Below are 27,873 nucleotides of genomic sequence, written 5' to 3' on the forward strand. Positions count from 1 at the left end.
TTTGACCTGCTCGTGGTCCAGCCTGGCAGAGCCATGAACACACTTTCAGAGGAGTGGTAAAGGGTCTCTGTGTGAGGACTGGATGAGTCCCGGCATCCTTTCTGCACCTTATTGGACTTGGGCTTTTGGTGGGCAGGACACTTCCTGGGGCATCAGGCAGGAGAGCAGAAGGATGCTTCTTCCTCCCCTTTCTATAGAAAATAATCACCACTACAAATTGTTACCTCGTGGGTATGATGGTTTTGACATGGGTTAGAATTATCTGGAGTTTAATGTCTTGAAGATTCTGACAACTCAGTCTGAGACAGGTAATCAACTGATTATTTCAAGGATATGTTCTGCATTCAGACCACTTTACACGCCTAACACCAATTGAATTCATTTTCAGCTGGGATCATTCGGGACTTCTGCAAATTAGACCACAAAAATCTCAATTCAGAGACCAAGAAAGTAGGAGCATGAAATCTGTGGCCACCTGTGAGAAGTGTGGTTTAACTGACCTTATTCAGCACTGTACAAGAACTATGCAGCAAAGGAGGGATTGAATCCATCCTTAAGGCAGAGCTCAGCTAATCCAAGAGCTCATCCTTCTTCTTGAACCCATGGTGTCTATTAATGCATGTTTGTTCAGAAGCAAACAGGGAAAAACACTTATGGACAGTGGTCCTTTCCACCATGTAGCTCCTGACACAGCTCCAGACCAGCTCCACTCTGAGAAGTAAATGTACCATAGATCTCATGGAAAGAATAGCATGCAATTGTATTATTTGCAATTATATGAAAATGCACATGCAAGTGAGAGGAAGGATAAAATAACACTCATTATGTAGGGTTGATTTTGTAATCTAATCCTCATTTCAAGCAGATTTCATATGTGCAATTAGCTAGCTTTTAGAAAAAGCAAACAGTAAAAGAGAAACCTTTCCATTGTGTAGCATCATACTGTTGTACATGTCATAGGGGCTGGAGCCTTTAGATCTTTAGCAGAGAGCCCTGCCACTCGGAACTAACAGGGAAACTGATGAGAGTAGTGTCTTTTCATCCATGGCTGGACAGGGGCAACATTAGACAAGTTACTTTATAAAAGACTCACAGGTATTTGCTGACAGGAGAGGACTGGTGGCTGGATGGGAGTATCCAGAGATCTGTGGTTCCATTATAAGCTGTGAAATCCTTGATTCTCCCTGCTTTCTTCTAGCACAGTTCATTCAGCTTCCTAATATCCCATCTATCCCTACCCTATTCTTCTTCAAGACTGCTTTCTTCATCCTAGTCTTTTCCAGTCTTATATTTTCTTCTCCCTCCACTCTCCCTTCTGTATCACTTCATTTGATCCCACTCCCAGTCTGGGAGCATCCCATCCCAACTTCATCTGCATTCCTTCCTACATGTTTCAGTCATATGAGCTCTGGGGATCTTTACCAGGAACTTTGTCCTTTTTTATACTTCATTTTTCCTTCTTTCCTTTCTCAGCTGTCTCCTTTCAGTCTTCCTTGCAAGGACGACATTGCCCATGTGTCCAAGAGCCATATTGTCACAGCCACATCTGCTACTACAATCTCCTTGCCTTCAGCCTTGCTCGCTCACCTGCTCCCTTGGGATCAAACAATCTCTGGTCCAGCTCCACCCACCACCAGCTTTGGATCTGTCTGGAACACAACCACTGCCACAGCTGCAGGGCCATGAAGATATTCTCACAATAACTTCATCTCTTGCTGCCTCACGTGTACAGTGCTCAGCTGCAAACACTACCAAGAAGGTGAGCAGAGATTAAGGAGCACAGGCGTGTATCTGTGTCCCTGTCTATGTCTACAGACAAACACCAGTACAAACAAATAAAAATAAGACACTTGTTAGTATATGAGTGTATGGCATCACTCTTTCCACAGCCGGTTTCTGTTTTCTTCTAACACTTAAAATCTGTCCAGATTTGAAAATAAAGATGAACTACACCCTAGAACTAAACCTGTGGCAAATTCTGATTTTGGTTTGCCATTGTATGATGTATCACAGCTAGAAATTAAAGCTTTTACTAAGAGGAGAGTATTAGCTTTTTTGCAGAGCACAGAGCACTTATTAGAAAATGAAGTATATTCTGTCATAAGAAAGACCATAGAAACGTGGTATAGTTGTGCTTAGAGAGGCTGTTAAAAATCATCTTGAGCTTTCAAAAGGAGAAAATTTTTTTCTTCCTTTTTCCCCCTCAGTCCTATCTTCATCAGAAGTCTATAGGATCTTGCACAGCATTTTTTCATTCTCCAAAACACGTCCAAAAGCTTTTTCTCAAATTACTTTCTCATTTACATACGCACACAGGATGCAGGAGGGCATATTTTTATCCTGTGCCCTACCAGAAACACAGAATCACAGGGTTGGAAGAGACCTCTGATATACCACGAAGTCCAACCCCATGCTAAAGCAGGCTCTCTACAGCAGGTTACATAGGAAAGCATGCAGATGGGTCTTCAGTATCTCCAGAGAAAGAGACTCCACCACCCTTCTACCATATTAGAATGGCTTATATTTGTGAAAACAAGCTTTTGGGGCATGCTCAATACTGCTTCTCAGACCTTCCTCTACAATCTCTGTGCTTTTAAATGTTAGACTTTCCTACAGTCTTTGGATACATCTGGGTAGTGCTTTGAGGAACAAACTTTAAGACGCAAAGTGGAAGTGAATACACTGACTACATCAGCAATGAGAAAATCAGAAAGCATCAGGAACTCCCACAAAGATATGGGGTGTCACAGATGTGTACAGCAGCCGGCTCATGAGGGAGTGTGTACAGCTATAGGTGGGCATCGCACACCAAACCAGAAGCCCATGTACGTGCAGCATTCAGGTACAGTCAGAGTCACTGTATCTGTATTGCTGATGTGCGTATCAAGAGATCCCTAATTTCAAAGATCTCACTCAGAGAATACACCCAGGAGCACAGTTGTTTGATCTCATGCACAAATCTCCAGCACAGATATAACTGGACTCATGTTCAGTCTTGTTGGTGGGATCTTGAGATGAAGTATTGGAGGATGGAGATGGTGTGGTTCACAAATAAAGGAGTGGGAGGGCCTGTTGGACCCATGCAGGTATGTATCTGTGGCAGCTGAGTGTGCCCTGTAGTTGAAAGTGCTTATGAAGGGTGAATATAAATGCACACATAGCTGAGATCAAATATCAGCACGTGACTAGTTCTAGAAATTTCAGTATCTAGTCTTGGGGATTTGCAGGAAGTTCTGAGAAAGACTTCAGGAACTGGAACTGAATGTGCTGCTTCTGAGGGGGGAAGATGAATGTTCGAAGCTGGCACAGCAGCAGAGTGCAGGGGTTTCATTCTGTGGGATGAAAACAGTGTGGTTCATATATGCTTACACCATCAGCAGCAGGGTGGGAAGTGCCGTCCATTCCTGTCTATATGGCGGGGTTACCTGGCTTCTACCCTCCATAGGGGCTGCTGTTTGCAAACTACCTTGTTTTCCTCTGGAAGGACCCAGGCAGATGTTCAGAACAAGAAAGCAGCTCATTCTGCACAACACTGTACCAAAACCAAAACAAAACCAAAGCAAAACGACCAGGGAAGGTCTGCAAGAACAGGCAGTTACACCTGCCAGCTGGCAGACGGGCAATTACAGCCAAAGCACACCTGAGCTGGGGGGTGTAGACCGGGAGTATACTTGTACATGGGCAATTAGTCCTGAACAGCTGACAGCTAACAGTGGGGCACAAAAAACGGCTGCAGAAACAAAGCCTGAGTGGTTGCTGCCTCATACCACCTGTAGGGAATGACCTACAGCTCCACTTTGGCAAAGGCCTACAACATCACTACTGCTGGCTGTGCCACAAGTTTACTGCGGGAAGCGCTGGGGAAAGTTTTTAATTAGCAGTACTTGCATCTTGGATTCATTTTAGCAGCCACTATATCAACACTATGCAAACAGAGAAAGCAAGTGATGCTGAGCTGACGGCAGCTTTTTTGTGGGTTTTGGGGTGTTTTTAGGGTATGGTTGTGGCTCCTGGATGAGCACTGAGGACCCTCTGGATGGAGCGGGGCTGTAGGCCGGCAGCTTGTGGTTTGAGATGAGCTCATGTTGATGGAGAGTGAGGTATGAATTCAGGTTCTGTTTTAAGGGGAGATTAAGATTGTATGTAAAAGAGATGAAGGAGGAGGTTTTCTTTCCTGGAGGCAGCGTTGATGAGGAGACTAGAGGACTGTAGGACTTTCAGCGTAAGAGCCTGTTGTGGGATGGAGTGAGGGTATGCAGCAATAAATTGGGGTGCTGGGATCCTAGATATCTCATTTAAGTTCTTTAATTTTGAAGCCTCCTTTTTTCCTGCTTCCTCTTCACCCTGAGCCACAGCAAGGTGGCCCTGCCTTTCATCCCCACAGCTGCCTTTAGGCCCAAGCAAATCAGCATAGCTCGTCCACAGCAGCAACCGCATAGCAACAGCCTTTCCCAGGCAGCGGAGGACCCTCATGGCACCACAGCAGTGGGCTGTAGCCATGACGGCTGGCAAGGCTCACACTCTTGAGCTGCTGCCTCAGTGCCCAGCGAGCACCTCAGTACCACAAAAAGCCCAGGAGGTCTTCAAAACCCAGGGCAGAAACTCAGGACAAGATCAGCCTATAAATCCAGCTCCAGCACTGTATTTCTGGGATGTTCTTAGGTACGCACACCTGAGTGAAGGGTGTGCCCCACAGGGATGTGGCCGTGCTGTGGAGAAACACGACCCCAACGACACGAGCAAGCCACGTCAGTGAGGCTGCTCGGGGTGAGATGCGCTCCGGACACACAATCACCCCGGTGGGGCCGCGGAAACTTCTGGAAGGGCAACTGCGGGTACCACCTGCGGGCACCTCACCCGGCTCAGTGGGACCGGCGGCCCCGGGCAGGCGCGGGGGCTTCCCGGCACCGTCCTCTCCCCCGCCGCGTGCGGTCTCGGCCGCGCGCGTGTGCTCGGCGGGGGGAGTAAGGGGCGGACACAGTGGAAATTTCCACTCCCTGCAGCAGAAGCCACAGCAGCCACCACCACCGCGGCGGTGGAAAGGAGGAAGGCGGGCGCAGGCTCGGAGCCGCCGCAGGGGAGAGGCGGTTCCCCGCTCTCCGCTCGGCCTTCCCGGCTCAGAGCCCCCTCCCCGGTGCCGGGCGTCCCCCACTCGGCCCCCCGGGGGCAGGGGCGGCGGGGCAGCCCCCGGGCGGGCGGCTGCTCGCGAGGCCGCGGCGGCGGAGGCGGTGCCTGCGGCGGGCAGGGGGCGGCGCGGCGGAGCGTGCGCAGCTGCCGGCGCCCTTTAAGCCGCGCCGCCCGCCCGCCCGCTCGGTGTGTGTGCAGCCCGGGAGTCGCGCGGGCGGGAGCCGCCGCCAGCACAGCCGGGGACCCGCTTTCCTCCTTTCCTTCTCCGTTGCCCTCCCCCTTGTCCGGCACCGCCGCCCCCTTCTTCTTCCCCCGTGCCCCGCCGATCCTCGCTCCTCCCGCCACAGCCGAGCTCTGCGATGCCCCGCTATGAACTGGCTTTGATCCTGAAAGCCATGCAAAGGGTGAGTGAGGGAGGGGCGGAGGGCGGGAGGGGACCGGCCAGGTGGGACCGGCAGTCGGGGGGCTCTTTCCCCCGCTCGACCTATCCAGCCCCTTCTCCGGGGCGAGCGTTGCCCGCCCGGCCCTCCCTCGCTTCTCGAGGCGGAGTTGCGCAGCGTGCTCGGTGCTGCCGTGTGCGCGGCTCTCGGCCCTATATCCCTTTCCCCTTTTTGAACCCTCCCCCGCCGGGAGCTGTCGCAGCGCGGCTCTCCCCGCAGGTAAGCAGCTGCCGGCTGAGCGCAGACTCGGCTTCTCTCCCCCGCTGCCTCCCGGGGCTCTCCCCGCACCTGCCCCAAACTCCCCCCGCCCGCTGTGCCCCCGGGCCTCGCCCCGCAGCGCCCGGACACGGGCATCCCCGTTGCGGCCCTCTGCGAGGGGGATGGGGGGAGGTCTCAGTGATAATTCTTCAATTGATTCCCTTTTCCGTTCCCACCCCCTCCCTGCCGTTGCTGCCACCAGTTGAGCCGCAGCGATATCGCCCCTTGGAAGGGCTGCCAACCGCTGCTTCTTTTCGGTGGCTCGGTGATAAGCGGTGGTGTGAGCGAGCGGGATGATGCGGTGCTCAGTGAGCCCCATCGGGGCTGCGTGATACCTGCGTGTGGAAATAGCGATTAAATAACAGCATCCCGCAGTACCTGGGACCCTCTATTTGGGAAACAATAGCTCACAGCAGCCCATCCCCAGTGCCTCCTTTAGCCTTTATCTCTACCTTCAGTGCAACACGCAGGGCTGGGGTTGGCACGGAGCAGCACCCATAGCCTGTACCCTCCCGGTTCTACCCCTTGCTGTCGCATTTCACCTTTGTTTCTATGACCATATACATCTGCAGTAGGACGTTGAGGAACAAAGTGGCATTACTCTGTGCTTCCCGTAGTTGCGGGTGCACGTCTTCATGCATTGCATCTGCTATATCTACTGGTATATTTCCATTCATTTTACATGTAGCATACACATGTCAGGGTTGGCTTTTTCTTTTTTTTTTTTTAACTTGGCTTAACTGCAGGAGCTGTAGTAGACTTCTCAGGTGAGTCCCCTAGTGGAGAAGTGCGGCAAGTGGAACAAGGCTGGGGATATGCTGCACCCCCTCGCGGAGCAGTGCTCAGCCTGGTACCCGTGTGAGCCCAGGGTATGGGGATGGGATGCTTTTTGACTGTGCTCTTTAATGTGGCAGATGCCTCGTATTGTGCAGGCACTGTAAAGGCAGGATGGGGCAGGCAGCATATTAAATGTGGTATAGCAAGGCATGGGGAAGTGCTGCTTTGAAAGGATGCTGTGTTGGGGAGCAGTGTCTTTAGTGCCTAGTGTTTGGCACTGAAACCCAGAGATAGGCTCTTAGTTGTAGGATGCTCCCAGTGTCCATTAACGCACTGAAGATCTAACATCTGTAACCTTTCTTTCTCTGACCCTTGTATATTCTTTCCCAGTAGATGCATCTTAATTCTTTTTTCCTCCTGTAAGCTGTGTCTGTACACCTAGTTTTAGTTCAGGAATGTTACTGTTTCTAACCTGCCCATGTCGTAATTCTAAGATCTAGGTAGTTAATCTCTAGGTGCTGTTTTCTTGATTGGTTTTTAATAAGTATCTTATTACTGTTGCCTTTCATGTGCAGTGTACGTTTGAAACAAATCTCAGTACGTACCGGTTATATGCTGCACAGTACTGCTGGATCCTTACAGGTTGCTCTAATAACTCCTTAATGATGTGTAATCATTAAGCACAATGCTAACTTAAATTGATCAAAGTGTGGGCACCTGATTTGGGTCTGAAATTACACAGCCCTGCAGAAGTTGAAGCAGTTGCATGTAGTGCTGAGTAAATTTCACTTCCCCTTATCCAGAGCTCTCTGATGAAGACTCCCCAGGCAGATGCTCCCTGTGCAATATTGTCAGTCCCTCTGTGCTGTGGCTGTGAGCTCTGTGCCTGTTTCTGGCTGAGGCTTGAGTGCTGGCTTGTCTCCTGCTGTCCCTGATAGCCCTTCTCATCCAGCAGCTCTCCTATGCTTTGCTGTTTAACTCCTGTGGCCTCCTCTAGCAGCTTGAGTGCAAACCTCAGAGCTGCAGTCTGGTGGATTTTCACAGCTCTCTTTGGAGGCAGGTGCTGTGGTTCTGCGGGGTTCCTCCTATCCACAGTTGTTTTTCATAGTTGCCTTGGCTTTTGCACGGACCTAGGTAGAACAAACTCCCCTTAAATCAATCCTGTTGCTTTAGGTTCCTTTGCTTGCTAGTACTTCAAGTTGGTGGTCCTTCATTCTTCTCTTGCATGTGGCTTCTGTTCCAAGTGATAGAGTGCGTGGTGCAGCAAGGCATCTTCATATCCAGTTGATCTCTGTGTGGCTGCAACGCTCTGCTTGTTCAGCGTGGCCCTGTGGTCCCACTCTATTCTTCTCTGTCGCTTTTGTGCTTGGCAGATGTCCTCATTCTCTTCAGCATTCCTGCTGTTGCTGTAAAAACACAGTACCTGAAAGCGTAGGGGAAGGAGGAAAAACTTGAACAACTCTTTGTCACCAGCTGATGCACTGTACTTAGCTGAGGGATTGTGGCTTTATTCTGAAGTTAGAGCTGAGAAGCCATTTCCTTTCCTGTCCTGTAGGTGGTGTACGGTCCTGTATCAGACTTGGGACAAAAATCGAATTCCCCCATGGGCAGTGTCCTTAATCAGCAAAGACCCCACTCAGACTCTCTAGAAAGCCTAATTAATAACAATTCCCCAAAGGGCCTCCCGGGTATATTAATTTAGGGAAAAAAACCAAACAAATAAACCCAGTTATTTGTGATGTCGCTGTATTTGAGAAGTAGCTGCAGTGGGAGCATTTGGGTAGTGTGAGGAGGAGGAGATGTTCTTGCTAAGGCAGAGTGTGAGACTGTGGAAGTGAGGTAACAGTAACTTACGGTGGAAGTAGTTAACGTTGCATGTTTCTTTCACTTTCTGCACTCAAAGTGCTAGTGAAAAATAGGATGATAGCGGACTTGTTGCCAGTTCTTAGCAGCATAGAGGTGTGTGTGTGAAGGTACTCTGCTTACACTCTGGAGCCTGAGTCAAAGGCTGCAGTTGTGTGGAAGGTAAGGATGCAGAATAAAGGCTTAGCTCTTCATATTTTGCTACAAATAGTGAGGTTTAGAGCATGATTTTCTAATTATTTCTGCCTTTCTCCCAGGAGAGCATTCAGCAGGGGGGGTTCTGGCATCAGGAAGGGACAGCGACCCATTGTGGATGTGCTGGAGCTCTGGCCTCTGGAGAATGAGCTGTTCCGCAGGGAGCCTCCCTTTGGCTTCCCTCCTGCTCCTGCTGCAGCTTCCTTGGGAGCCTGGGGAAGGAAGGAAGTGGGGCATGGGAAGGGGAAAGGGAAGGAAGAGCTGGAAATGGCTTCCTCTTGCTCTACTGCTGTTTTGCAGACTGACCGCAGGGCGGCAATACGAGACACCCCACGTGGGAGCCGGCAGCCTGGGGAGCGTAGGACAGACAGAGCAGGCGGAATCCCCGTGCTGTGCTTGCTGCTGCCCGACTGGCAAGTTGGGACAACCCTCTGCGACAGGACAGCGTTGTGACTGCAGCTGCAGAGAATGGGCACTTGAAAAAAACTTCTAGTAGAGGATCTTGCTGAAAACGAGAAAGTGTATCAGTATTTCTGTTAGCATCATAGAATTGAGTTGGAAGAGACCTTTTTGAAGATCTTTAGATCATCTGGTCTGACTCTCCTGCAGTGGACAGGGACACTTACAGCTAGATCGGGTGCTCAGAGCTCTGTCCAACCTGACTTTGAATGTCTTTAGGTATGGGACATCCACCACCACTCTGAGCAACCTGCTCCTTTGCTCTCCCCTACTTTGTAATGAAGTCATCATGATTTGACACTTGGTTACCTATGACAGCCATTCCCTGAGATAGGGAACCTGTCCACCCACCTCAGTAGCCCTGCAGCACACCTGGACTCACAGTTTAACCAGCATACTCGCACATTGTAACTACACAGTGTAACTGGTGTTCAGCACCTGTTTGATGTCTTCTGAGCAGCTTGCTGCTTTTCAGAAGCTGCCTACCTGCTGTGGACATCATTCTTCTTTTTTAAGAAAGCTGAAGTAACGGGCAGTAATGTTGCTTGACATCTTGGCTATTATGCTTAATTGCTATGTAGGCAGCTGCAGCAATTCGGCTTCTTTTGATGTTTTAGTTGCTAGGGAGAGGAGAGGGGAGTGAGGGGGGGCAGTAAGCAGGCAGATATTGTTTTTATTTTCTTTCTTTTTTTGATGAACCCTCCTATTCTTACCACTGAATTACACCTTTCCTGTACACTCTTGCACTGCCACCCCCGTTCGGTTGGTTGAAATTACGAGTTTTCTTCTATTTCCTTTGACTTTTGTAGTAGGCTGGAGTAGGTTCTTCTTCACAATATTATGTGTAGCAGGGAAAGGACTTGTGGGGGAAGTGCTGGAATGAAGACCAAGTTTCTGGGACCAAAAGAGAAGACTAAAAAGCTACAGGGTCTGCAGTTGACTCTCCTATAAAAGTCAGCTTTTTGTTTTCTGCCTTTAGCACTACTGTCAGAACTGCTGGATTTGAACTGTGTGATGCAGACAGTATTTGAGAACGATACCCTCCTGGCTGACACTTGCCATTTTTCTTTCCTAGGATCTGAGAGTAGCAAGTTTCTGCCAAGTGTGTGATATTTGCCTGGATTGGATATGGGGGAGGTGAAGGATTATTATTTTCTGTGAAGCTGTTTAAACCTTTTTATAGCAGCTAGTTTTTAGCAAGATGCGTTTGGCAAAATTGTCTGAAGTGAGTACTGAAATGATGGCAGGAACTAAGATAGTCAAAAGTCTCTTGGTTTATACAGGCTTATTCAGTGATTGAATATGTGTAACAGGATGTGCTGGTTATTCTGCAGCTCTCGTTCCCTGAGTTTTTGAGCTGTTTGAGTGTAGAGGCAGGGCTGTGGGCAGGCTGTTGGAGTCAACAGGCTTCAGTGGGATTTGATAAGCTGCTCTTTAGTGGGTAGACATGGCAGCTTAAAATGTTAAGATAAGGATTCCCTATTTTGCTCTTGTTACCTGTTCAGCATGTGCTGTTCTGTCTTGGCTGTGTATCTCCTCTCAGTTGTTCATTGTGTGTGCATTTATCTGTACACACTGGGTATATATGATCAGGGAGAGACTTGCAAACTTCAGCGTGGGAGTAGTTTGTGCTCTATCTTTCACAAATGAGAACCTGTTGTATTGATAGAATCACACCATTGCTTTCCATTATAAAAACCCTTAAGAGTGACTGGCTTTTTAAGATGTTTTTTTGTATCAGCTAGACTTGTCTGTTAAGTTAACTCAAGTATGATTCTGTGTATACACTTGCTTTCTTCTAGCACGTAATATGTATTTTGTAATAATGTAAGTTCTTGCTGTCTTACATATTCTTCCAGGAGATGATTTCCTCACATTATCTTGTTCCAGCGCCGTAACGCTGGTGCTTTGGGGTTTGTTGATTATTGATCAAATCACTTGTCTTGTTTTTTGTCAGATTGCAGACTGAGCAGATTGTTCATTTGGTGACCCACAGCTGCTCACGCCTGCTTTACTACAAATCTCTGACAGAGAAAGCATTGCCAAAGTGGAAACAGCAGTTAGCATTGCTTATACTGACCCCTGTGCCGCTCAGTTGAGAGCAGCAGGAGCCTCTGGGTTATTCACTTGAAAGCTTCCTGCCTTGTGGGATGTATCTCTGGTGTGCCTCCTGTAGAAAAGCCAATAATGTGGTGGAAGGGGCAGACAGTGAAAAGGATGGCAGATGGGTAAAATATAACTAGGTATGTAGAAGTTGGACAGAAAGATGAGCGCTAAAAATACAGAAAGCGAGGCAAGGTCTGTGCAAGTTAAGGGTGTCTGTTGTAGGAGCATCAGTTCAAATTCTGGAGCTGAGATACTACAGAAATGTATTGGCCTGGCTGAGGAGGGGGAACAGAAACAAGCACGAGGGTGGCAAACTGTCATGAATGCTAAAAATGTAGTTCTTCATGTTGACACAGGAACTGCTGTTTTGCTATTTCTCACATTTTCTTTCTTTTTTTATTTTTTATTTTCTTTTAATCTTGGCTTATGCACTTGCAATCTAGTCTTTGTGTTTCAGTCATGAAAGCATTTAAGGAATGATAAGTATAAATTAAGGTACATGCACAGCATGGATGAAGGAGGGAAATATGTTCAGTGGAGTTTGTTGAGGCTACAAGTTGGGTAGTGTTCACTACAGGTAATTAGAAAGCTCAATTTAAAATTGCACTAGTTCTTTTATCAGGTAACTTAATATTCATTTTGGTGCCTTGAAATGCCTTCAGAAATCTTGCAAGAGCATCATCAGGCTGAGAAGTTTTAGGGGCCTCAGCATTGGATTCTAGTGTTAAAATTGCCTGAGAAACTTCAGTCTCAACTAACAATAAAACTTGTGATACTTTTACATTGTTGGAAAGACTGTAGACAGCCATAAATGAGACAGGAACCTGCGAAGTCCTGGATAAACTTCGAGTATGTTTTATGTGTTTATTTTTTTCTGGCCAGCCCCCGCTTCTTTATCCTTGAAATTCTGGGAAGGATGACTTCCTTCTCTGCCCAGTTGCGTGGTGACTCACATTTATTGATCATTTCTTTCTCTGAGTAGCTTATGAAGGTCCTGCTCTCTTAGTCAAAATTGTCTTCAACTGAGGTGAACCAGCACATTTTCCTGAGTGAAGAGCTGTGCAAGTTGTTTTAATAAACTGCTGGATGATGGTAACCACCAACTAGATTGTGTCTTTGTGCCTTGCAGATAAAGAAAAATCATCTTCAGTAGTAGAGATTCCAGAACCTTCTCCCTTTCCACATTGCCTGGGGGAGATATCCCTTCTCACTTCCCTTTAAAATTACTTTCTTTACCTGTTTGTCCTGTCGTGCTCTTAATTTTGTTATTGTTGGCCACACGCTTTCTCTGTACTCTTCTTCCTCTTCTGCTTCTAGTTCCCGTGTATGAGGAAGGTCATCTGTCTATCTGCATTTGCAAGGAAAAGCATGATTTTCTTCCTGGGGGAAGAAGAAGCTGCTTATAGTAACCTGTCTGTGGGCAGCTGAGCTTCTGGTAGTCATCTGCTGGAGATTTGGTGAAGACACAAATCACAAAATAATAGAATGGTTTTGTTTGGATAATCTAGTTCTGCTCCCTCTCACCTGCTGTGGTCAGGGCTGCCCGGGGTCGCATCCAACCTGGCCTTGAGTGCCTACAGGGATGGGGCAGCACAGCTTCTCTGGGCAGCCTGTACTTGTGCCTCACCATGTTCTGATGAAATAATTGCCTCCTGATCTCAATATTCCTCCATTTACCCCCCTGACATATTATCTGCCTGTGTAAGAATTTGGTTTTCCTGAAGCGTTTAAGTATGGTTGGAGTACTGCAGGAGGCCTCAGTGCGATCTCCCTGGAGCCTTCTCTCTGCCAGACTGAACAAGCCCAGCTCCTTTAGCCTTTCATCACAGTAGAGCTATTTCAGCCTTCTGATCATCTTCATGGCTTCTTCTGGACCTGCTTCAACAGCTCTGTGTTGTTCCCGTACTGGGGGCCCCAGGCCTGGATGCAGTGCTCCACACGGGGCCTCATGAGGGTGGAGTGGAGAGGGGCAACTGCCTCTTCTTTCCTTTGCTTGCTTTTTTCCCCCCTTGTGATTTAGTGAAGGTCCTGGAAATGTGTATGTGCTTTGGGGCAGGGGGAACTGTTTTTTTTTTTTTTGTTTTCTTTTTTTTTTTTTTAATTTTTATTTTTTTAAAAACAAACACGAATAGTTTGATCTGTGATGCTGGTGCTATCAGTTATGCTGGCCTTCAGCTTCATATGGCCTCACATTATTCCAGTTACTGCTTCTGTAAGAGTCTGTAATAGCATAACATTTCTAATAGGCATATGCAGTTCAATTGTGTGTGGAGAGATGTAGTTCTCTTTCTACTGAACTGCATGCTGTGAGGGTACTTATTTCTCTTCTGTCTCCTTCATCAATCCTTTAGAATCAAGAAGAACATGCTACAGAGCAGCCTTCTTTTTCTGATGCTACTATAAAATGATGAGGAGCAGAATTGGAGTCATTCCTGAGATCCCAGACAAAGAAGTACATTAAATGCTTGTAATAACTCCTTTGAGTGACTGACTTGAACTCTGCACCCTGAATCCGACTTCTGTGGTGGTGATGGTTTACACATACATCTGTGGCAACTGTGTTCTCCAAGGCTGGAGTATTGTTAATGTGGTATCACTTTGGAGCGGTGGAGTCTGTGTGGCAAACAGGCTGAGCAAGGTAGCTGTCCATTCAGTTAATTCCAGCATGTTGAGCTGCTGGAACTGACATTTCAGACTTATTTATTAATTGTTACAGGTCCGCTTCTGCCTCTGAATTTGCCTGCTTCCTTTGCTGTACTGTGTTGGTTTTGGGTGCTGTACCAGCTCAGCCCCTCTCACCTAGCTCATCATTTATGAGGGCAAGTCCTGAAAGTCAATTTGAGGATATTTGGGGTAGTGCTGGGTAGCCCTTGCCTTCTCTAGGGCACATATAAAGAAGGAGAAGTTGAAATGTATCAGTTGATTCAGTTGATCTATGAAGAACAATTTTGTGCCTTCCCCCCCCACCCCTTTTTAAAAAAAAAAAAATAAAAATCTGGCATTCTGCAATAAATGGAACAGAGGCTTTTCCACTTTTTGCTCATCCCTTAGAGATAATAAGTATGCTTGAGGTAGCATATGTTTACTGTGGAACAGTGTGCAAGTAGGAACTCACTTGCATGTCTGTAGCAGGCAGCCCACAGTGTGAATAGGTAGACAGCATGCTCAGGAGGCTGTGCAGGCCTGCTCAAAACATAAAATCTTCATTCTCTTTTTTTCCTTCCCCCATCCTGCCCTCCCCCACCCTGGAGAGAAAGTGTTAATATTTTTTTGTGCAGGTATTGAGTCTGGAAGTCTGGGTACGTTCCCCTTACACAGGTGAGTTGTTCAGTAGGTAAGGTGCTACGAGATTGTATTAGCTTGTCCCTGTTTGAAGAAGATGGGAGTGAAGAAATCTTACTTCCAGGAAAGACCTTCAAAACTAACTTGTGAACAAAGCTCTGTACTTAATTTGCTAACAAGTGAGAGCATAGACTACTGTGTGTCTTATGTGGCTCTGTGTATCCTCAAATTAACCCTTGAAGCATCGGTCACTGGGATTAGCTCTTTAAGTGCAGGGGAGAGAGGAAATGAAATGGGAAGCCTCCCATCTGCAATTAAGAGAAATAGACTAAGCGCAAACCAGATAGTTGCTTCAGGGCTAAAACAGTTTGATTCTGGCACTTTTAAAGGCCCATCTTATTAGAAAAGCACTGTGGAGAAAGTGTTCCTTTAAAACAATCGTACAAATTTCTCCTACAAATCCCACCCTAAATCTGCTTCACATTATCTAGCATCTCTTCAGGGATTTGAGACTTTTTTTTTTTTTCCTTACAACACAGGCTGCCTGTTGGAGACATGAGCATTGTTTCACCAGAGTTGTAACCTTCTATCTTCACACAAGAGGGAAAAACTTTGTTTTGTGTCTCTGATATGATCCAGCCAGAAAACAGCTCTAGGGGAAAAAAAATCATGGTCCTTGGCAGCAGGGCTGTCTTTCTCTTTTTTTCTGTCAGTGCCACAATGTGTGCTGCTCTAATAACTTGAGATTAAACTCACATAGAATGTCTCAAAAGTCCTTCTTAAGACTTGAGGTCATAACTTGCTGAAAGTTCAGAGGGACGTGTCTCATTTTCATAATGAAAAAAAAAATATTCCAGGGTTATTTTGGAATTAGGTCTAGAATGAAACTGGTACAAGAGACTACTTTAGTGCAGTAATTTAGTGACAGTGCAGCAAATTTGTGGCAGCTACTGAAAACTTCACACCTTCCTCTTCAAGTAAGCTAAAGCCTGTAAATTTCAGATGCTGATAACGAAGGTGATAGTTCAAGCCTCTGTAGACTGCTTGTTTAAAATGGCTAATTTGGCTGTACCTTCCAGTGGAAAACACTCAATAAACTTCACGTATTGTTTATTTTAGTTAGAGTGAGCCTGTAGTAGTTTGGCATGTATCCCAACTGAGAAATATCACTATTTATTCAAGGGCAGCTGCATCTTCTACTTATGCTCTTTCTAAGGGGATTGAATATGCTTGTGTAATGGTCTTCTTGTGAGCTGGGTACCTCTTCTATCATGTAGATGTAGTTTCATTGTATATTGTCATGATTCGTACGTGTTACATAGCATAACTTTGCTGATTAACCTACGGGGAAAATACTGAGAAGTGAACTGAAGTTTAAGTCCAACATTTTTCATTAAGAGAATGGGACAGTAGAAGAGGCATAATATAGATTCTTGCCATTTCTTTCGCTTGCCCGTTATTCCGACTCTGTATAGTTTTTCTTGTTCCCCAGAGTGTTTGTTCTTCCACTTCCCTTAAAATATTTATACTTTTGGTGTAACAATATAATGTCGTAGCCCTTGAAAACTTAAGGGAATATAGTAAAAGAAACAACAGTATCAAAGTGTTGCTCATAAATGCTTAAAGCTAAGAATACTGTGTTGTGACACTGGCATGTGATGGCATCCTGTGATCTGAAGTGTTGAGAATTTTGTGTTGGATGAAACCTTTAAAGGCCCATCTCATTTAACTTGTGCTGCATTTGTGAGTGGGGGTAAACATGAATTCTTCTGTGAAAGAATTTCAAATACATCTGTGGCTTGAGGCTTATGAGCATGATAAATTTAGCACAGTACTGTAATCAGTCCATTTTGTGCCACGTCTCTTTAGTCTCTCATTATTGACTATAGCTCCTGCAGAATGAATACGTGTATTCTCATGTGGGTTTGTGGTGGTGGTGGGGAACCCTTATTATCTTGTTCCGATCCTGAACTACTCTTGAAAAACAGCCAGCTTGTACAAATAACACAATTGCGATTTTCTCCTTAAGGCTGAAGTTAGTGGCTTCTTGCAGGCCTTTTTTAGGATACATCTGCCTTAATGAGAGAGAAGCACGCATTCTTACATCAGCACCTTTGCTGCCTTCAGTAAGGCGGGCAGGGTATGTGTACGTTTATAACCTTAACTACAGCTTATTGTGGTCTATTTGAGAACTTTTAATGTTTTAATTTTTTTTTTTTTTATGGAGTAAAGTGAGTATGCTGTGAAGGTGCTAAAGGGGAAACCACCCAAATATTGGTGTGTTATCTATGAGTTTGTGTTAATTAAAGCTGAATTAACAGGAAAATGTGTGTTTTCAGCATGGTACCCAAGCATTTTTTGCAAAGGAAGTAGAAGGAGGAGTGTTTAGAACTGATGTTTGTAGGCCTTCTAAGGCTGATAGACCTTACGTTCAGAACAGCAATCAGTGATTTGTGTGCTTGCCTTTATTTGTAGATGGGAAAGGGGAATGGTGGCATTCGCTGTTCTTTACTTCTCTGTAATCTTGAATTCCAAGGCTGTGCTTGTTTACTACAGGGAGCAGATAAGCTTTGTGTCCAGTCCTTCCACAAGCCATTAGATGATTTTTGGTGGGTAGGTAAATGACTCTTTCTATGGCAGAATCAGGAGAAAGGAGCATCCTGTCTCCATAACGGAGATAGGAATCATTGTGCAGCTCTTTAATGCCCCCTTTCTTTCCCATCTTTTCAGTTGTCTGGACAGCAAATCTTTTTATTATCCCCTTGCTTCCACTTTGAGCACTTCAATCCTGGGTGTTTAAATGAATTCTCATGTTCACTGGTGTGCTTTAGTAGAACAGGGTATGATCTGGGGGTTCAGGAATAGAACAGCAGGATATACTTTGCCTTCAAACCTGTCTCTGGTTTTAATGTGATCCTTTTCATGCTTGAGTACAGATGGGTGGTACTGGGAACTGGAAGCTACCAAAAGCCATCCAGTTTTTCATCGCGGTACGTGGAATGCTTCCAGAGGATGTTGGAGTCACATGGGTGCAGACATCAAAAAGCACATGGAAGATAGAGATACCCTAAAGCTGGATGTGAAGCATAGTTTTGCTTTTGCCATCTGGATGAACGGAACTTTTTCTGCACTCAGAGGATGTGTGATACATATGAAGAGGTTTCAGAGTGAAATGTAACCCTCTTGTAATCTGTACCTTAGGCAGGTGTAAGCTTGCTTAAAACCTGTGGAATAAACTTGATTCTCCAGGTGATGATAAATTTATATTGTTTCTTGACAGCATTATGTCTTTGTAGTTCTAGTATCCAGCTTGCGTCTTGAGTGCATGCATACGACATCAGTGAAGATCTGTAGGGCGCAGTGCTAGAGCGATATGGGAGAGGACTAGCCAGGTTAAAGTTCCTTTGTGTATTTTCTTTTTTCCTAAGATTGTCTGTAAGAGGAAGGCCTTTTTAGTGGTTTGAGAAATAGAATTGAGAGACTATAAAGTAAAGATGAATGAAAATGTATTTCTGTTTCTTGCCTTGTCTGGGGAAACCTGGGTGACTTAATAGCCTGGAATTGTTGTGTATCTTAAGGTGCTTGTTAAAGTTGACTTATAAAAGGCATAATTTCTTAGTTTTACAAGTACAGAATTTGTGTGTATTATGGATTGCTTAAATACAATATGGATTGCAGGAAATGTAAGGGGGAAAAAATCTGTGGTGTTCAGTCATTGTTTTACTAGACTTCAAATTTTTTCTCATTACTTCATGAAATTCTCCTCTAATTCAATCTTTGTCTTTTGTCTTTGCTGCCTTGCAGGGTTGGTACAGTAGGCCTCACTAAACTTAGCTGCAACTAAGAATTTCTCCTACATCAACTGAGTTAAGGCTGATGCTCTTGTGGAATGTGGATTAAAAGTGCGTGCTAAGTTCCAAATTTCCATTTGAGAAGCGGAGAAACTAAATGTACCACTACCACCAGCATCAGGACAGCAAACCAAGGGACAAAGAATTTGATCCGCAGTGTTGATACATGTTAACTGGTTCACGTGTTGCTTAAGAGACGTTTGCTGGGGGGCGAGAAGTGGACGTCAGCTGTGCGAAGTCATTTTGTTTACAAAAATGAGGGCTTCTTTGGAAACAGCAGACATTGCCATTGTGGCGCTGTACTTCGTGCTTGTAATGTGCATAGGTTTTTTTGCCATGTGGAAATACAATCGAAGCACCGTAAGTGGCTACTTCTTGGCAGGGCGTTCTATGACCTGGGTAGCGATTGGTGCATCTTTATTTGTGAGCAATATTGGAAGTGAACATTTCATTGGGCTCGCAGGATCTGGAGCGGCAAGTGGATTTGCAGTAGGTGCATGGGAATTCAACGCCTTAATGCTTTTGCAGCTTTTAGGATGGGTCTTTGTCCCCGTCTACATCCGGTCAGGAGTGTACACCATGCCGGAATACTTGTCCAAGCGTTTTGGAGGGCATAGAATCCAAATCTATTTTGCAGCATTGTCTCTAATTCTTTATATCTTCACCAAACTTTCAGTTGACTTGTATTCAGGGGCACTTTTTATTCAAGAATCTCTAGGTTGGAATCTCTATTTGTCAGTAATCCTCCTTATTGGAATGACTGCACTGTTGACTGTGACCGGAGGTCTTGTGGCTGTCATCTACACAGACACCCTTCAAGCTCTGCTTATGATTATTGGTGCCCTCACACTTATGATCATAAGTATTATGGAGGTTGGTGGGTTTGAAGAAGTTAAAAGAAGGTACATGTTAGCATCACCTAATATAACGTCTATCTTGTTAACCTACAACATTTCCAATACCAATTCCTGCAATGTGGACCCAAAGCCCGACGCTCTTAAAATGTTGCGTGAGCCAACAGATGAAGATATTCCTTGGCCTGGATTTCTGTTGGGACAGACTCCAGCATCTGTCTGGTACTGGTGTGCTGATCAAGTCATAGTGCAGAGAGTTTTAGCTGCAAAAAACATTGCTCATGCCAAAGGATCCACTCTGATGGCAGGCTTCTTAAAGTTACTGCCAATGTTTATTATAGTTGTCCCGGGGATGATTTCACGAATACTGTTTGCAGATGATATTGCCTGCATTAATCCAGAACACTGTTTTCAAGTCTGCGGGAGCAGAGCCGGATGCTCTAACATTGCCTACCCACGTTTGGTGATGAAACTTGTGCCGGTTGGTCTTCGGGGACTGATGATGGCTGTGATGATTGCTGCACTGATGAGTGACCTGGACTCTATATTCAACAGTGCCAGCACCATATTCACGCTTGATGTCTACAAACTCATTCGGAAGAGTGCAACGTCTAGAGAACTGATGATTGTAGGAAGAGTCTTTGTGGCATTCATGGTAGTTATAAGCATTGCCTGGGTCCCCATAATTGTTGAAATGCAAGGTGGTCAGATGTACCTTTATATTCAAGAGGTAGCAGACTATCTGACCCCACCGGTGGCTGCTCTGTTTCTTATGGGTATATTTTGGAAGCGTTGCAATGAACAGGGAGCGTTCTATGGTGGAATGGCTGGGTTTATCCTTGGAGCGATACGGTTGATACTGGCGTTTATCTATCGCGCTCCTGAGTGTAACCAGCCAGATACTAGGCCAAGCTTTATCAAAAACATCCATTACATGTATGTTGCTACAGCCCTGTTCTGGATCACTGGAATTGTGACTTTTATAGTGAGCCTTCTTACACCTCCGCCTACAAAGGAACAGGTTCGAACGACCACTTTCTGGGCTGTGAGAAACAGGAATGTAAAAGAGAATACCGCAAAGGGGGAGCGGTACAAAATACAAGAAAAGAACATCTTGAGGTGCAATGAAAATGCTAATCATATCATTCCAAATGGCAAATCTGAAGAAAACATTAAAAATATTAAGCCTGAGGATATCAATCTTCTGGTTACTTGCAGAGATGACAGCAACCCGGTGATTTCTGTAAGTCACTCTGAGGTCGAGACACCGGTTGATTGCTATTCGAATGGACAAGCGGCTTTGATGGGTGAGAAAAAGCACGAGGAAGAAACTGATGATAGAGAGAGACATTTGAAATTCATAGATTGGTTCTGTGGCTTTAAAAGTAAAAACATGAACAAGAGAGCTGTTCGGGAGATGGAGGAAGAGACTGTTTGTTTACAAATGCTGGAAGAGACTCCAAAAGTTAAACTATTACTAAATACTGGACTGGTCTGTGTCTGTTCGCTCGGAATATTCATGTTTGTCTATTTCTCTTTGTGAGTGAATAGTGAACTTTTAAGGGTATGGCTATACATACAGAAGTTGATACAGGTCTCTGGAGATTTTTTTTCCCCTCTTAATTATTTTTATTTTTTCCAAATAGCATAACTGCAACCCAGGCATTGTTTACGCTATAATTGTAAAATCAACTCAACTTTAGCCTATTTAGAGACCATTTGAGACATGTTGTCCTATCTGCTGAATGCAGGATGTGTTGTGTGGTGTCTCTCTCCCTTTTTCTTCCCCCCTCTCCCCTCGTTTGCAGTACTAATCTTTTCTTTTTTTCCCCACGTTCATATGTGTAAATATACCAAAGGCAGGCGGGTGGCTGTGTTTGAAGTCAGGCAGTTCTAGAGTTCAGTCAGCGTCAAGATGAAGATAACAAGTAATCATTTACCTTTGTGTAAAATCTAAAATGATTAAAGCTATGTCAAAAGATTTTTAAATGCAAAGTTGTGATGCACATCGTTGTATCATTGTTCTCTGTAACATAGCTGTGTTTTCTTGGCCAACATAATACTTATGAATTTTGCTCATTACTTCCAGTGTTTTCAGCTTCTCGGTTCTCTTATGGCAACAACAGAATGATATTTTTCTTGTAGTAATTTATAATGTGATATCTGTTAGTAGCTTTCTGTCATTCTTCCCTGTAAGGAAATGTTTATCTTTTGATCTTTATCCTTTGTAAATTGCAGTACTGAAAAGCTGTTATATTTAAGCAAAGAAACTCTGGAGATGACAAACTGGCAGTCGAAGAGAGAAGAAAGGGGGGGGAAGGAGGGGAAAAGAAGGGTGAAAAAGGGTTCTCTTCATTGTGATTTTACAGTATATGATGTTATTGAAGTGGAAGAACATGCATTCAGTGTTGACAGTCCACAAAACTTTAGCCTTATATTGTCACTGACGTAATTAGGGTTTACCTCTTTTTAGAGAAAAACCTATACATAGGCTCTACCAGATGGGAGAAAGAGAAATGTGAGACTTCTCGTGTCTTAAGTTAAGTAAATGCACTAAAATATAACTCTTCCCCCCCCCCCCCCCTGTTCCCCTCCATGATATGTGTCTAAAGGGAACGCTCCACAGCCTTACCGCTGCTGTACGCTGAGTCTGAAATGGGAGAAAACAAATAGGAAGGTGGGGAGGAGAGGAGGGAAAGAGGTGGAAGGTCCCTGTTTTCCAGAGACACATCCAGGCTGCCTTTGGACCTAACTCCTACAGCAGTCTTTGCTCCTGAGCTTGTCTGGGGGATTGTTTGGGAGAGCCTAACTGGCCAGGCTGAGACAGTGCGGGGCCATGCTGACAATACGCAGTGTGCTTTAAGGGTCCAGAAGTGTTTCCTCTGCACAGCTAAATAAACTTGAGAATAGTTCTGTAGAGATTAAATTTGGGTTAATCTTGCCATTGACTGTTGGAGACAGTTTGTTTTCCAGTACAGTGGGTCCTGTGAGCTGCAGGCTGGCTAAATAGTTGTTAGCAATATGATATGTGGTGTGTATTTTCAGGTAAACCAATTAACATTGAGTTTTGTGGAGGATTTTTTTGTTTGTTTTGAAATCAGTTGATTCTCATTAGCTCTGAGACTTCAGTCAGTTGGTGAGATGTCTCACCTTTCTCCGCTTCATTTAGTTGTTGCCACTGTGAAGTAGGATACTCTTATTGGCAATATGGTGGAGTCGGAACCCTGGTGGAGTATATCTAAGAGAGGAAAGTTACCATACCTGAGTCTTGGTGTAAATACACACTTTCTTGTAGTTTGTGGCTTACTTCATTCAGAAAAAAAAGTATTTTAAATCTTTCTTAATGGCAAAATTCTAGTAGATGAAGCATGTTAAAGGAATCTCAAGTTAGTTCATCAGGGGGGTGAGCTGGGAATAATGGTACTGTATGTAAAAGACATAAAACATCATTAATTGTTTCTATGCAGGATAAAATAATCTAGGACTTGCCTGATGTTAGTGGAGTGAAAAATATCTTGTAGGATGAGAATAAGCCTCAGACTATCAATATTTTCTTGAAAAGCCCAGGTTCTAGTGTGCCAGATTTGGCACAGGGAAAGAGAGATTCACGTGCCAGGCACTGTCCCTTACTAACTTGGCTTGTCTTTCTATCAGCAGCTGGTACTTGGGTTTTCCAGAGCAGTCTTTTTGGCTCTGATACTAACAGATGCATTACCACCTAACCTGTGCAGTTAGGTTAGCTCAGGGACCCTTCTGCTTGGCTGCCCTTGCTTTGTCCTTGCTTACTTTTTTTCCAGGGTGCCTTATGTAGTTATGAAGCTGAAGGCATGGCTTTTAGTGCCACCTAAATAGCAATTTGCTTATAATGTGTTTTCCCAGGTTGTTTTTCCCTCCTCTTTCCCCAAGTCATTTGCTGTTTAAACAGAATGGCGTTCTGTTTAAATAGTCAATACATGGGATGCATGTATCCTGGTCGATATAACTGCAGTCAGATCCATAGTGAAATTGATCCTTTGATCATCATATGGAGTCAGAACCTTTCCCAAATGTACAGTGCAGCCTTTGACTGTTGAATCTGAGATACTCAATATTCCAGTTAATACATTCTTACTTTGTTCAACTAACAAGTTGCCAAATCAATATAATTGATAATTGGCAGGCAGTTAGAATCTTCATGAAGTAACACTCTCCCCAATTAAGCTGTCATTGTGAAGAAGCTTTTAAGCAAATCGTTTATCTGGTGGTTTTTTTTTCCTCTTAAGTAATTTACAAACATTTCTATGGTACTCTGCCTAATGTCAGCCTCTTCAGTCATGTTCTGTTTCCATGTCTTAGAGGTCATAGAACTTGACTGATACTCTTAGCTACATGTAACCACTTAATAAAATCCCTTTATCTCTTTCCCCCCTCCCATCCCAAATTTAAGGCTTCAAGCACTCTGTTGGTGAGCAAATGCCTCACCCAGTGTTAGAGACTATAGTGTTAGAAGTTGCTTGAGGTTTGGTTTTTTTGTTATGTTTTGTTTTTTATAGCGTAAACATGCCTTTGCTAATCTTTTGGTCATGATCTACCTACAATCCTGGTTAATACATTTAGGTCCGAACACCAGTTTTTTGGTCTGGTAGAACTGCAGTTCGTTACATAATGGACAATTGGTTCCATACACTTTAATGACTGGCCTCCTCTGAGGTGGGACTGGCTAACTGCACAGGGGCAGAGCCAAGGGGACACTTGGCTTCCCTCTTTGCAGCAAGGGGTTTATTTATTGCCTTGAACTTAGAATGACAGTCTTGAAGAAGTTGTTTTGGAACTACACCTTTTTTTTTGTTGTTGTTGTTATTACCCTTAACTTATTTTTTCTGTGAAGATATCTGAATCTTCTCCCAGAAATCTGTTAGAAGCCTTTTATTTAAATAAAAGAAGAAAAAAAAAAAAGACTAGCTAAGAAGGAGGAGGCTTCCTGAGAGCTTAATAGTACGTTTTGGGAGACTATTCTTATTTAATTTTTTTTTAGTGGATGATTTGATGCTGTTCTCTGCCAAAGTTATTTTTTTAATTATTATTTTTTTTAATTATTACTGTTACCATTGTTCTTTTTTTCTTTTTTTTTTTTTCTTTTTTTTTTGGTTAGCTTTTTCTAAAACCTGAAAGGAAATGGCGAGAGTTTGTAAGAAATTAAAAGTGGCTTTCAGTATGCCACTTGTGTATTAGTTTTTGTTTCACTTCTCCAAATCTGTGCTTCACCCTTATCCCAGAAGGGCCAGCATGAGACTTCTGATGCGAATCATGAGAGTACTGTAACTTAGTAGTGAAAAGGATTTCCCACAAGGTTACGGTGAACAGGCAGAGCCATCAGTGGATCTCTGCAGGAACACTTAAAGCAGAAGCTGCTTACAACTTTAAAACGTACAGCTTTATTTTTTTTAGATATATATTTTTTTAAATCCTGAGATAAAGGAGGTGATGGGAGACGCTCCCTTTTAGAGAACAGGATGCACGGGAGAGGCTGGAGCTGATGCGCTCTAAGACTTTTGAGGAAATCTTTGGATTTAGCATGTATAGCAAAGCAAAAAAACCAAGCTCACCTGTTAATTTGGTATTCTGTATGTTCTGTGCCCTTAAATGTAATTGTTTTGAAAATAAAACTAACCTTGTTATGTGATGTTAAAAAGCAAACTTGTGTGCAATGTTTTAATTTTTTTTTTTTTAAAGAAAATGTTTGTATATAATTAAATGGTTTAATGTGCTTTAATTGGCCTAAGGTAAAGAGTAGTCCTAGAATGTAAACATATATAATTAGAATTTCTGATTTCACTGTGAGATCTCTGAACTCTCTTGTTTTGCGAAGTGGTTTGTTTTGTTTACAAAACACTTTCAATTCTTTCTTTTATGGTGTTGGTTCAAAGGCATTTGCTTCACTTCTGTTCTAATATTGAATTCATGGTATAGTGACATCTGGTGACACTTAGCATTATCAGTTTCACTGTGTAAAGTCAGACACTTTGAGCAAAAATGGTAATGATATGACAATTCTCTGTGTCTATGAATACACGTTTTTAAATGAGGTGGTTATAAAACTAGTTGCTGTGCAAAATGTTAGTAGTCTTCTTCAAGAAGAAAGCAAATTTTCTAATATCACTAGAGCAGTCTCTTCATTCATCTTCTTATTTTTGAAGCACAGTGTCAAAGTGATGCTGCTTTACCTTGTATTTCTGATATCATGTGTTGGTTTATTTTTTTTTTAGATATCTGTGAGGTATTTTTGTTCTTTTGTTGCTATTGTATTTTTCTGCAGATTTTATATAAAATACCAGTTTAATGAACTGCCTTTTTTTTTTTTTTAACTATTCAACTAAAATACATTTCAGACCAAAACCAAATGATATGATCTATAGCATTTGAAATCTGCCTTTTTCCTTGTCCCTTGGTTTTTTTTGTTTTTTTTTTTTTTTTCTTTATTTTTTCATTTGTTTGTTTTGAAATAAGCCAAATGGGCATGTAGATAAGATCGCTATAATGGATCCAGGTCTCTTTTGGTAAAGTGTTATTTAAAGGTCTGTTAAGATCTTATAAGACAATATACTGATAAAAATTATTGTAGTAGGAATATAGTTTTAGAAGTGTTAATGAGATTAATACAGCTTAATTATACTTGTAAGTTGCTACTGTCCATAATGACAAGCTTTTTGTCATAGAAACGATGTATGATAAATTAATTTTGGTCTAGTGTATAGAATTATCATATTGCTATAAATCTTTGAAGTAAATCTGATGCAAAATTTTCATAGTTAGCATTGCTGGCCCTGTGTATACTGTTCTTTGTATACTGTATGCATATTATTTTGCCTACTGCATTAGTCTTCAAACTAAAACTCTTATTAGAGAGTATTTGGATACTTCAGACTGTGTTTCTTGCAGTTTACATTCCTTTACCATGGCATTTTGTCCTGTCTAAAAGTATTGTATGGAAATGTTTAAAACTTCTGTACAAAGTTTCAATAAAAATAGAGGAAAAACAAGAATAGATATTTGTGAAGCTATTTTGGAGAATCTCTACCTAACTGTCTCTGTACTCTTGCTTGTAATGAGCCTTATGTCCCCGTATATAAAGAATACCTCCTATTTTGCACTTGTTAATAAAGGCACCTCTTGAAGTAGGGCATGGGCATTTTCTTAGCGGAGTTTGAAAAAAACCCCACTATCACCAACAAACAAAAGAACAAAGCATGAGTTTGAAACTGCAAGAAGAACTTAAGGATCCAAACTGTAGTTGCAGAGTTTTGGCCCTCAGTTCCACAGCCATTCATGGGCCTATGGGTGGTGTGGGCTGTTTCTTCTACAACCTGAAGGTCAGGATGCCATTAGGGGAAGGCTTAGCTACCAGATGTGCCCTGCAGAACAGTTGCTTGCATAAAACCGAAGCCCTTAGTTAGCAATGCATGCACCATCTGAACACAGTGTAAAATTGCATTTTTGTTTTCTTTTATATGTCAACTGCTGCTTCATTAACCAGTTTGTGAATGAGATGGGCTTCTTCTTTCCTAATCCTGGAGTGTCCCCAAATACCTACAGTTGTGCTTTGGTATCCTTCTGGGACCATCGTAGCCTGTAGGTCTTGCAGTGTCTGCTGTTTATTTCTAGCTGCAGTCTGGAAATCGGTCCTATTGCCCAAGTCCCACATGGGGCCCGTGTTTGTAGTCATGTGGGAATGATGAGCATGATGCTGTCTTCTGCCTCGTAGGAAGCAGTTATGGCTTGGAATAGTCATTGCTAAGATCCTTGGCTGTAGAGTGGGAAGGAAACTTAGTTAGGATGTTTACTTGAAAATGATTAAAATATCAACAGTTCTAGAAGAAGTGGTCAAATGTGAGTCTTCACCTTTTTTCTATCCTTGTCTCCTGTAAGGATCTATTGGAGCTAATAGCTGTAGAAAGTGTGGTGTTAGTCATGGTTTCTTTGTTGGCCAGTGGAGAAAGTTGAGCAAGGTGGGGGGCAGGTCTGTGGATTAGACACCTACGAACTGTGATGGTAGAGTATGAGCAAATTATGGGAAGGACATGAAACAGATTTTCAGCTGTAGGAAAATGTTGTATTCATTAAATATTTTCTTGATATATATACTCTTGTTGCTGTGTTTCTCAAGCAGAGTAGAAGATTAGCTGATGTTTAAAGAAATGGGTCCAAAACATCTTTGGAGAAGGAGGCTTGGGCTTAGCAGGGTTTCTTGCCTGCTGACTTAGCATGGATTTGTGACTTATGGGATAGAGGGGAACTCATGCTTTTATTAGCTATTAATTAATTAGCTATCTAATTGGTCTATAGGGTGATCACCTAGTGAGCAGCTTTCCATTTCATTGATTTCTAAAAGAAGATCAAGAAGTATTTTTGTCACCTACCGGTTCTGTTTGTGCTAATTAGCAAAGATTCCCAATACCCGATTTTCTGAGACCTTCATGTTTCCCTGGGTGTGGATTCCTGGCCCAGGCAAGTTGTGGGCAGGCTCTGTGAATGCTGCAGCAGCATTTATTTTGAGGGTTCGCTGGAAAAACTCAAGGAGAGGGTGGTAATAAGTACTTCTGCCTACTGGCGCTAAAGTGAATTCTCCTTCCTTGGATGTGGTCTCCCTAGTTTGTGCTATGCCTACATTGTGCCAGGAGAGTG

The 27,873-nt window shown here is 43.6% G+C and overlaps 2 protein-coding genes across 3 annotated transcripts in view; both read left to right on the top strand.

The window, feature by feature from the left end:
• The first annotated feature begins 5,387 nt into the window (after window positions 1-5,387).
• MRPS6 (mitochondrial ribosomal protein S6) overlaps window positions 5,388-27,873 on the top strand; it is a 45,263-nt gene continuing 22,777 nt past the window's right edge. The window contains exons 1-3 of one of the 2 annotated variants that reach the window (XM_032448817.1): window positions 5,437-5,531; window positions 17,444-17,484; window positions 21,544-21,547. In XM_032448817.1, the coding sequence (XP_032304708.1) occupies window positions 5,487-5,531; window positions 17,444-17,484; window positions 21,544-21,547 (90 nt within the window). In that variant the 5' untranslated portion in view covers window positions 5,437-5,486. Of the gene's footprint in view, window positions 5,532-17,443; window positions 17,485-21,543; window positions 21,548-27,873 lie in introns of both variants that reach the window. The other variant, XM_015881984.2, reaches the window with a different exon arrangement.
• On the top strand, window positions 5,419-21,360 carry SLC5A3 (solute carrier family 5 member 3). The gene is made up of 2 exons (XM_015881971.2): window positions 5,419-5,531; window positions 18,312-21,360. Exon 2 carries the CDS (start codon window positions 18,614-18,616, stop codon window positions 20,753-20,755), a length of 2,142 nt encoding a protein of 713 aa, XP_015737457.1. The 5' UTR covers window positions 5,419-5,531; window positions 18,312-18,613; the 3' UTR covers window positions 20,756-21,360.

This window comes from Coturnix japonica, chromosome 1 (genome assembly GCF_001577835.2).
Source record: "Coturnix japonica isolate 7356 chromosome 1, Coturnix japonica 2.1, whole genome shotgun sequence".
Taxonomy (NCBI): Eukaryota; Metazoa; Chordata; class Aves; order Galliformes; family Phasianidae; genus Coturnix; species Coturnix japonica.